This window comes from Acanthopagrus latus, chromosome 4 (assembly GCF_904848185.1).
Source record: "Acanthopagrus latus isolate v.2019 chromosome 4, fAcaLat1.1, whole genome shotgun sequence".
NCBI classification, from domain to species: domain Eukaryota; kingdom Metazoa; phylum Chordata; class Actinopteri; order Spariformes; family Sparidae; genus Acanthopagrus; species Acanthopagrus latus.
Genome location: NC_051042.1, coordinates 23,297,219 through 23,307,473, shown reverse-complemented (window position 1 = coordinate 23,307,473; position 10,255 = coordinate 23,297,219). Strand labels below are relative to the sequence as shown.

Sequence of the window (10,255 nt, the reverse complement as noted above, 5' to 3'; positions counted from 1 at the left end):
ACAGACCACACCCAGCCCGGAGCCCTGCGCTGAGCCCCGCGCTGGAGACCAGGCTTCCCCCGGGCTCCTCCCCTCGGCTCCCCCCCTCAACTTCCATTCTCCAAAAAACGCTCCAGTGTTATCCTCAACCCCTGGTGTAACTTCTGCTTCGTTTAAGTAAGTTATGTCAACTACTAGTGATTAAACGAACTTACCCAGTCACTGCATGTAGTTTGACGACAGTCTTTTCCTACGGGAACAAGTTGCAGCAGCTCTTCTTAAACAACCAGCCTCATCCTCATTTTTTGATTTTGTTGTTCGCACTGCTGGCTAACTGGCTAACTTTAGCTTAGCTGAACTTAATCCAGGACAACAGGCGAATAAAAACGACGCTGGTGGGTGAAGTTGGGATGCTTCTTTAGAGGTTTTAGAGAAAGACGACTCGTGTTTTTCACATTGTATAACGGTCCTGTTAACTTTGTTAAAACAGATGCTAGCTAACCTCGCTAACAGTTGAACTTAACAGTTAACCACACTCAGCGCTAACATGGGGTTTTTAAAAATGCTAAGTTATCTGGCTTTACTAACAATGTAAGCCTTTTAACGTGAACCCGTGAATTCAAAGTTGTGGCACTGCTTTCCCAAAGTTTAAAGACTGTCGTAGCTCCACCTTTGATCCACGCTGTCTCACGTTACTTTCAGTAAGTTTCATAGTGTTGTAGCACATAGATCAAAATACTGCATCCCTTAACTCATCACATAAAGTCTTAACAGGCGAGTGCAAGGTAAAGCATTACATATTGTCGTCCAAGGTAGAACAATATGACTAAACACGGTATAGTGTGAGATGATATGAATTGCTAATTTGTCAGAGATTTTGCCATATCATTATATAGAGGTAGCTTTATTGTTATCTCTTCTAATAGGACATGTTGACATGGTTGCACATCAGTGAGCAGGCTGAGCTATATGGGAATAAGTTGTTTTGTTTCTTTTTACATCAGTGTGATGAAGTACCTTTAGTACCTTCAGACATTCTTTTTCTGGCAATTTTATCTGTGAATAGTTTCTCATAAAACTTTTCAGAATAGTCATATATTAAATATTGATGTTGTCATCTGCTGTAGCTGAAAATGTCGTTTTTGTGCTCTCATAGCAAAAATTGTTGCATACCTGACCCAAAAATTGTGTTCAAGCTGCTTGGCTGGTTCACACACATTCTTACTCATAGCAGTATTACATCCTTCAGCCTGACAGCAGGAGATGTTGTATAACAACCTTTGGTGACTGATGATTTCTATCCCCTCTAGTGACTCAAAGATGATCCATACATAGCACAACGGCTCCAGCCGTGCGGCAAAAATGTCTCCCAAAGTGCCCGGTGGCCAAGGCAGAGGGGATTATTCTGCAGTGCAGGTAGCTGTTCGAGTGCGTCCCCTGCTGCCTAAAGAGCTTCTACACTGCCACGAGAGCTGCATCACTGTGGACTCGGAGCTGTGCCGGGTTACACTGGGCCACGACCGGCACTTTCTTTGCGACTACCTATTTGAAGAAACTTGCTGTCAAGAGGAGGTTTATTCTGTGTCAGTCCAGCCACTCATAGATGCCTTCTTTCAAGGCTTCAACGCTACTGTCTTCGCCTATGGGCAGACAGGCTCTGGCAAGACGTATACTATTGGAGAAGCTAATATTTGTAAGTTATTTGTTATATATTTTCTTATATTTTACTCTTCGGTTATTATCGTCAGCTCTGTTTATTCTGAATTCTGAATGTTGCAATTGTGTTTGTAGGCTCCTTTACAGATGAGGAGCAGGGTATCATCCCCAGGGCTGTTGCAGATGTCTTCAAGCTGCTGGATGAAAATGACCTCACAGACTTCTCTGTGCGGATCTCGTATCTGGAGGTCTACAAAGAGGAGTTCAAGGATTTACTGGAGGTGGAGACAGCAAGCAAGGACATCCACATCCGGGAGGATAAAGGCAACATTGGTATTAAGCATGTTTCTGTGGTTATGCTATGAAATGTTATGCAGCATTTTACTTTGTGCACTCATCCTGATTTAATGTTTTTGTTGTGTAACCTCATAGTTCTGTGCGGGGTAAAGGAGTGTGAAGTGGAGGGTCTTGACGAGGTTTTGAGTTTGTTGGAGTCAGGAAACACAGCCCGGCACACTGGAGCAACCCAGATGAATCCAAACTCCAGCCGCTCGCACACCATTTTTACCGTCTATATGGACCAGCGCCGAGGAAGCTCCCGCCTCTATGGGACTGCTACAAGTTCTGGACCGCAAATGTTGTCTTCCAAGTTCCACTTTGTTGACCTGGCAGGGTCTGAACGCATCTTAAGGACGGGGAACACTGGAGAGAGACTGAAAGAGAGTATCCAGATTAACAGCGGCCTTCTGGCTCTGGGAAATGTTATCGGGGCCCTGGGGGACCCCAAGAGGAAAGGCTCTCACATACCATACAGAGATTCTAAAATCACAAGGTACATTTTTAATAAGTTCATGAGATATTTTAACATACCAGAACAGAAATTGGTGTAAAATATCACTTTGGTTAAATTTGTATAATCCTTTTTTTCATCTAGGATCCTTAAAGACTCTTTGGGTGGAAATTCAAAAACACTGATGATTGCCTGCATCAGCCCATCCTCCTCAGACTTTGATGAGAGTCTGAATACGCTAAACTATGCCACAAGGGCCAGAAACATTCAGAACCGGGCGACGGTCAACTGCAAGCGAGAGCCAGATCGGGTGGAAGGGCTTGAGCAACAGATCAAGGCCCTTCGCAGAGCCCTCGAAAACCGCCAGCGCTCAGAGACCCGCATCATTTCTCACGCCGATCCTAATAGGAGGCCTCGACTTGGAGAGGGAGAGATAAGCAGACTGCAAGTGCAGAGTGCCCACTACAGGACGTGCACAGACACTGCTTACAGGTCAAAGCAGATGATTATTATAGTTCAATTAAGTACGCGTAATATATGAATGTGTCTCACATTCTGATTGTGAGATGTGTTTTTTGATTAAAAGAAACATTGTTATTCCTTCCTCCAAAATCTTCTATCACTCACAGGTTGCTGCGGGAGCTGCAGAGTGAAGGGGCTCTGACAGCAGAACAGAGTCTGAGAGTGAAAGAGTGGCTGTGCTCGGTGGAGGAGGAACGTAGCGGACTGACCACCGCCTCAGGACCAGACAGCGGTATTGAGAACAGCTCCACTGAGGACAACGTTGCGTTAAGGAGAGGAAGGCCTTCTGTAAGGAACCAGGTGTGTTTCATTCACAATCCAAAGTAAACCAAATGCTTCAGTCATTTATCAGGAATTGCAGATGTCCAGCACTGTTATATTTATAAATGTGTTACCCAGGATCCAGAGGCTGCAGAGGAGAGTTGGAGCCATGAGCATGAAAGAGAGAAAGATGAAAATATCGTCCAGCTTCAGGCGCAAATCCAGCGGTTGGAGGGAGAAAACACAGACTTTTTAGCTGCTCTGGAGGACGCTATGGAGCAATACAAGCAGCAGGTAAAATGCAGTGGAATCCTAATTAGTTTGACAGAAGTGCAGTTTGTCACAGCCGAGTCACAGCATGCCACATTAATTATATTTAATTGCATGGTCACAGCAGGGTTAACCAAGCTTAGCTGCATTATATGAGCCATTTTAGGGGCAGTATGATGACCCCCAATCCAGGCTAACAACATCAAATTACACTGAATTTCATGTGGCCTCATCTGATGTGTTTCTTATTTGATTGTCTCAGAGCGATAAGCTGCAGGAACAACAGGACTTGATAGCAGAGATGCAGTGTCATCTGTCCACACAAGGGCTGATGGGACTAGGTCTTAACCTGAGATCACGGCCTCACACAGCCCCCATGGGCTCCATGCAGCACAGTCAGAATGGAGGCACATACAGACAGGTAACCAGCCAGCCAGTTTGTTTGTTTTTTCAGCCCGTGGTGTTGCGTGTATTAAAAAGTTAGAAAATGTTTTTAAAAAGAATAAAACTACAAATGTAAAAATTGAAAAGAAATACCAGTCTCAAACTTGATTTAAATGTTTATTTATTTATTCATTTTTTAAAACAAAATGTTTGCTTAACTTTTAGAGCAAATACCTGACTAACCAATTGTCTATGAATACCAACATTCAAATAGTTTTGCTAACATATATATACCTAACTAATTTGATGGATATAATGATAATCATGCAGCAGTTACGGCATTGTGTTTGTTAACCAAATATCAAAATGTGTTAATCTTATGTCTTTCCATTAAATCTGGGCCTGGCTGTGGGTTTGTGTGTGTTGTTTCAGGTCAGTCCAGTGGGCTACTTTGGAAATGGGCCTTGTGGTGATCAGGATGGTAGCCTCTGTGAGGAGCAGGACTTCCTGGGAGGACAAGAAATGCAGGACACAGAAGACGAGGGTGGTCATTTCAACCTCAGTCGAGAGCGACGAAAGTATGTTGTGTTTATAAAAATCATAGCTTTTAGCTTAACATTATGTAAAGTGAATGTTGATGATATAAAATAATGCGTACATGAGGGAGTGTTAATATAATTTCACGTGTGCTCGTGTTATGTGTAAAAAGGCAGGTAAACCTGACGTGGACGAAGAGGGATATGCCGTCAGGAGGAGTAGCTGTCGGTGGTAGAGGGCTCATATCTCAGCTGCATGAACCATACCAGCATCCAGCTTTAGCCAGAAAAGCATGTAAGACCAACACCATAGCACAGTATATTTGGGTGCATGTATGTCCATTTTCACATTTGATTGATTGATTGATTGATTGACTCCTTCTGGCTCCTTTTGCAATCAGATGTTAATACATTGATGCCGTAGAGTCAGGGTAACGTCAGGCTTGTAAAAATGTTTTTGCCTGTGTTTTAGTCTCTCTTCTGTGATCCAAGATTCATTTTACACATGCTCTATGCCCAGGCACTGATCTGTGTTAATTAAGGAAGATCACACTTGAACCTTGGCATTCCTCTGAAACTCGATCACCTTCCTCATCATACCATCCTGCTGACCTCTTGTGTCCGCTCTAAAATCTCTGTGTAGCCCACACCAGTACCGGGGAGTCATCTGTGCGTGACAGTCTGAAAAGTTTTGAAGGCGTTTCGGAGTGGGGACTTCACCAGGCAACGCAGAAGATCCGGGAGCTGTCTGTCACCATCCGCATGAAGGAAGAACTTATCAAGGAGCTGGTCAAAACAGGTAGAAATTTCAATCTCAGCGACTTTCCCAAAATGGAGGTTTTCTTCCATGTGTTTTTGGGAAACAGTTGTTTGTGGGGGATATTTTTTTAGGTAAGGATGCTCAGGCCCTGAACAAGGAGTACAGCCATAAGATCACGGCCCTGGAGAGCGAAGCTGTGCAGGCTCGACAGGAGCTGCAGGAGGCCCAGCGGCAGCTGCAGGATCTAGAGAGGCAAGAGAGAGAAATCAGCACAACAGACAAGACCAGAGCACAGGAGTGTCGCAGGAAGATAGCTGCAGCTCAAAGCAAAGTTCAGGTTTGGCTTTCACACCTCTACAGAATATATAGGCAACAGACAACTACAGTTTGGGTGATGCTGATTTGCATCCAAGATAGAAAACCAGCTAAGATATGAAACATTTTATTTTAAGTGTTCTTCTATGTTGTCCTGGTTCTGTACATTTGAAAAGTTCTGTAAAGCAAAATGTGTTTTTCATATTAGGTTCTCAGTCAGCGTCAGAGGGATACCGCTCGTCTCGCTAACCTTCCTGCCCAGAGCGAACGTCGAGTGTCAGAGCTGGAGCGAAGTGTTCAAAATATGAGGCAGCAACAGGAGCAGCTGCAGAAGCGTCTGCGCCAGGAAAGTCAGCAGAAACGACGTCTGGAGACCGAGATGCAACGAAGAACTCACAGAGTCAAGGTACTGCAGGCCAATCCAGCAGAGGGGGCTCAAGGTGTAGAAATAATAATTTGTGTCTAAATGGATTCAAATACTACTCCAGTGTACAAGTCCAGCAGTCTAACCTGAAAAGTGATTAAAACATTCTTTATTTTGATTAATCAACAATTTACTCTCCAAGGCCACTTCAGTTTTTGGAAATTGTTACTGCTACTCATCAAAAGTCCAAACATTTATACTGTATGCCAAATTAATGTTATTTCTTTAAGGGAGGGATCGCTGTGTTGGATGTTGGTCCTCTAATTGACCCATCTGCATTTCTTCCATTGCTTCCATAGGAGCTCGAGATAAAGAATGAGCAGCAGCAAAAGATCCTGAGAATAAAAACAGAGGAGATCGCTGCCTTTCAGAGGCAGAGACGCAGCGGCAGTAATGGCTCTGTCATCTCACTAGAAGAGCAACAGGTGGGACAAAAACTAACTTTGAATCCGTAGAAAACAAACTGGCTGTAAACCCCGGAAGAAAATGTATCAAATAATGTCACTCCCCTGTCACTTCAGTTTATGTGTCTGTGTTTATTTGCATAATGCCACTTTGTGCCTGGCTGTGAGCAGAAGATTGAGGAACAAAAACGATGGCTGGATGAGGAAATGGAGCGGGTACTGGAACAGAGGAGAGGGCTGGAAGATCTGGAAGGAGAACTCACTAAACGAGAGGAAATCCTGGCCAAGAAAGAAGCTCTGCTACAGGAACGCAGCGGCCTGGAGACAAAGAGGCTCCGCTCCAGTCAGGTACTAACAACCACAAACAATTAGATTAGGTGACATGGGGAAACTGGCAAATACTAAAAAGTATTTTCTTTAATTTCCTTTAGGCCTTGAGTAAAGACCTGGTGACACTTACAGGCCGTATTGAGACACTTGAGCAAGAGCTGAGTGAGAGGAACGGGCTTCTTCGCAGTGGCAGTGCTCAAGACTCACAACAGATTCGCCAAGAGATATCTAACCTGCGTCAGGAGAAAGACTCGCTGCTTAAACAAAGAGTGGAGCTGGACGATAAGCTGCGGCAGGGTAACCTGCTCTCACCTGAGGTCAGACATTACTCCAGGGTTCGGTACTTGAGACTTTGTGCCCACAGTGAATAGGATATGTTTTTGTGTCTTCATTGCACTGACAGACAGACATATTTTTAATTGTGTGGCAGAGAAAGAGCACATTTTGTTTATAATAGAGTGTCGCTGTGCTGCAAACATTTATTAAGCTCTCACATGGCAGCAAAATGAACTTTTATGTTAAATGTTAATATTCTCATGAAGCCCACCTTTTCTCTCTGATGTTTCTAGGAGGAGCGAACACTGTTCCAGTTTGACGAGGCGATCGAGGCTCTGGATGCAGCCATTGAGTACAAGAATGAGGCCATCACTCAGAGGCAGAGACAGCTTAGGGCATCTGCCAGTATGCTGTCGCAGTGGGAGATGAACCTAATGGCCAAACTCAGTTACCTGTCTGCCTCTGAGACCAGAGCTCTGCTGTGCAAATACTTTGACAAGGTCTGTGCAGCACAAAACCTGAGATTCTGCATTTTTAATCTATGTTCTCACCTAATCCTTTTGGCTAATCTCTGCAATATTTACACTGAAGAGAATATATGTAAATGTCTCCCTTAGGTGGTGTCTCTGCGTGAGGAGGAGCGTAAGCTACAACTTGCCCTGGCTGAGCTGGAGATGCAGTTGGATGATCAACAGAGGCTGGTGCAGTGGTTGGAGAACGCCCTCGATCGCACACAACTCGACACAGATCGTCGGCTCACACAACAGCAGAAAGAGCATGAGAGGAGTGTGCAGCTTTTATTGCAGCAGTGTCGAGGTGCGGCTCACTTGGACTTTTCAGAAAGAAACCAGTTTGTTATCTCCTTGAAACGAATATTTCCTGCACGTGTTTATTTTCTAGCACCATTTAAAATGAATTGCTCGATCATTTGTGTATCATTGTCATGGATATACTTCAGATTTACAAGGAGAATGTACGTTGGATTGAAGTGCAGAAAGTCATGTAAAGTTACTAGTTATTTCTGAACGCTCATTGTCTATTCTCCTTTAAATGTCCTCCACAGAGCAAATAGACGAGGGCCTGGCAGGAAGGCAGCGGCAGTATGAGGGATGGATTCATAACCTCAGCAAGGAGCTGAGCCACTACAAGGCGGCAAATGTGGAACTGAGCAACAGACTTAGGGAACTCTGTGGTTCAGCCAACCAACCAAAGGAGCATACTAAAGGTAAATGGTATTATTAGATCAAAGTGTTTGTTGCTTATAATATCTATAATTATACTAATCATTATGTTTACAGCCTGCAGCAAGAGGGCTTCAGATATCTGTGTTATTAAACCATACTTTGAGTTTGGTAAACACTGTTATGCCTCCAGGACAGTGTAGACACTGGCTGGTTGCATGATGTTTCCAGGTTGTACATCTGTCTGTATGCTGTTATTAAAGGCAATGTCTCAGGAACACTTTTTTTCCAGTCCAGTTAGACTCAAGGATGAATTGATGAGAATTGGGAAGTAAAAGTTTGAAGTTGTTTTTTACCCATAATCCAATAATTCATATGCTGTCACAAAATTTTACACAAAAGTTCAGTTGAATAAAATTATGTCTGTAGGTTAATTTCCACCAAGTACACCATTTCTTTTCAGTTGAGTTTGTTACAGATTAGAAAACTTATTTCAGAGACATATAGAGGGTCAGACATTTTATTTCTTTGATAATCTGTTTTGCCCTCAGAGCTGTCACGATGTCTGTGTCAACATTCAAAAGGCTCAGAGTAGTAGCACTCAGGTCTGGTGTGTGTCTTTCAGTTGTGGCCTCTGAAGGTAAACTAGCAGGCATCGGCAGCATGGAGAAGCTGCCCCGCTGCCCCGAGGACAGCCCTGGAGGCAGATTGATGGGTCAGTCTGTAAACCCTTCCAGATCCAGAGAGGAAATGCGCGAGCTGGTGAACACCCCTCTCCCGTCCACATGGAGGCGCTCTTCTCTCCCCACGGAGGAACCCACTGTCATGGAGGAGCTGTGGCTCCCAGCGGCTGGGGATGCTCCTGTTAACCGAGTAGTTCCAACTGCTGTGGGTCCCTGGGGCGGCCTGCCTGTGGTTAAGTCTCGCCGAGAGTCGCGTCGCTCCAGCCTCAACGTCGGACCACTGACTTCAAACAATGCATTCATTGATGTACGAAAGAATCCTGTCTGAAAATCAGTGTTTTGTGTTACTTCAGACCTTTGACATCGAATTTCTTTTACTGTGGTTCCTAAAATATTTTTCTGTATTATCTGTCTCTCTCATTTCAATTTTTTGTACTTGTATATAAAGTTTTTAATGAACAAAGACACCCACTGATTTTTGTATGAAGCACTTTTACTAAAGTTTACGTTTCCATCATACATTAGCTGGTAGGAATATGGTCTTACCAACTAGGAAAGTCAATAAGCAGTGAATAATTTGCTTCAATACAGAATAAGATTCTTTTATTCAATAATCATGTAGTGTCTTGACCTACTACAGTATTTTATATTAAAATATTTTTGTCTTCCCATCTGGGTCTTCACTTTTTATTTTGTTTTGTTTTGTTTTTTTTAAATTAAAGCTTTTCAGAAAATGTTTACATGAAGCTCCTATTACTTCCATTTACATTTGTCCTGTCATCCTTTTGAAATTGATGGTCAGGTTGTATGTTATCACAGCTGATGTAAATTACACTTAAAATCTGCTGTGAAATGCCACATTAGTGGTGGCGTGGTGAAGGTTTAAGTGCAGCTGTCAGTAGTGTAAGTGTGGAGGCTGCAGCTGATTATTGGGGTCTTCTTCTAGGATGGAAACAAAGGAGATAAAAGAAAACGGTAATGATGGCAGACACTCTTCATTTCAAGCAGTATACCTTTTAATCTAATGAGATGATGATTAGTTATACCTGGAACATCAAAAACATGCATCTTTTCATTCTTAATTACTTAAAGGGTAAACATTATGACTTATACTTGCAGAGTAGATCCCCTTCTCAAATGTCATGCCATAACCAACCCTGCATTTGCTAAGAAATCATAAAAAAAGACCTTTATTGTGAGAGATCGTAGTTGACAATCTTGATGTTTTTAAGTTGTCTTCAGTATTGAAGCCATCCAGTGCTAGTTGTCTGCAAATAAATGGATAAAATGCGATGAGGAATTGCTAAAAGCTCATTCAGCAGACTTTAAATTATGACAATTTTCCCCAAATTCAAACAAATATAGACACAACAAAAGACGTGTAGCCCACAGCTAGCTTGTTGACGCCCAGTGAAGATTAAATAACATTTAATTATACTGTTCATAGTTTCAAAACATACTGCATGAGTATTTCCCAATAGAAG

The 10,255-nt window shown here is 43.0% G+C and overlaps 1 protein-coding gene across 1 annotated transcript; it reads left to right on the top strand.

Moving 5' to 3' along the window:
* On the top strand, nucleotides 1-9,442 carry kif7 (kinesin family member 7). Its single transcript, XM_037096154.1, has 20 exons — nucleotides 1-156; nucleotides 1,290-1,672; nucleotides 1,771-1,968; nucleotides 2,068-2,467; nucleotides 2,570-2,917; nucleotides 3,055-3,247; nucleotides 3,347-3,502; nucleotides 3,741-3,899; nucleotides 4,295-4,440; nucleotides 4,572-4,693; nucleotides 5,042-5,197; nucleotides 5,290-5,495; nucleotides 5,682-5,879; nucleotides 6,197-6,322; nucleotides 6,473-6,649; nucleotides 6,733-6,948; nucleotides 7,201-7,407; nucleotides 7,525-7,723; nucleotides 7,971-8,132; nucleotides 8,714-9,442. Exons 2-20 carry the CDS (start codon nucleotides 1,342-1,344, stop codon nucleotides 9,097-9,099), a joined length of 4,086 nt encoding a protein of 1,361 aa, XP_036952049.1. The 5' UTR covers nucleotides 1-156; nucleotides 1,290-1,341; the 3' UTR covers nucleotides 9,100-9,442.
* The last annotated feature ends 813 nt before the right edge of the window (nucleotides 9,443-10,255 follow it).

Bases quoted from the DNA above. Each gene is read 5' to 3' on its own strand.
- kif7 (XM_037096154.1), top strand. From the start codon at position 1,342: ATGTCTCCCAAAGTGCCCGGTGGCCAAGGCAGAGGGGATTATTCTGCA. The intron at 1,673-1,770 runs GTAAGTTATTTG...TTGTGTTTGTAG, and splicing joins TATTGGAGAAGCTAATATTT to GCTCCTTTACAGATGAGGAG. The intron at 2,918-3,054 runs GTCAAAGCAGAT...TATCACTCACAG, and splicing joins TGCACAGACACTGCTTACAG to GTTGCTGCGGGAGCTGCAGA.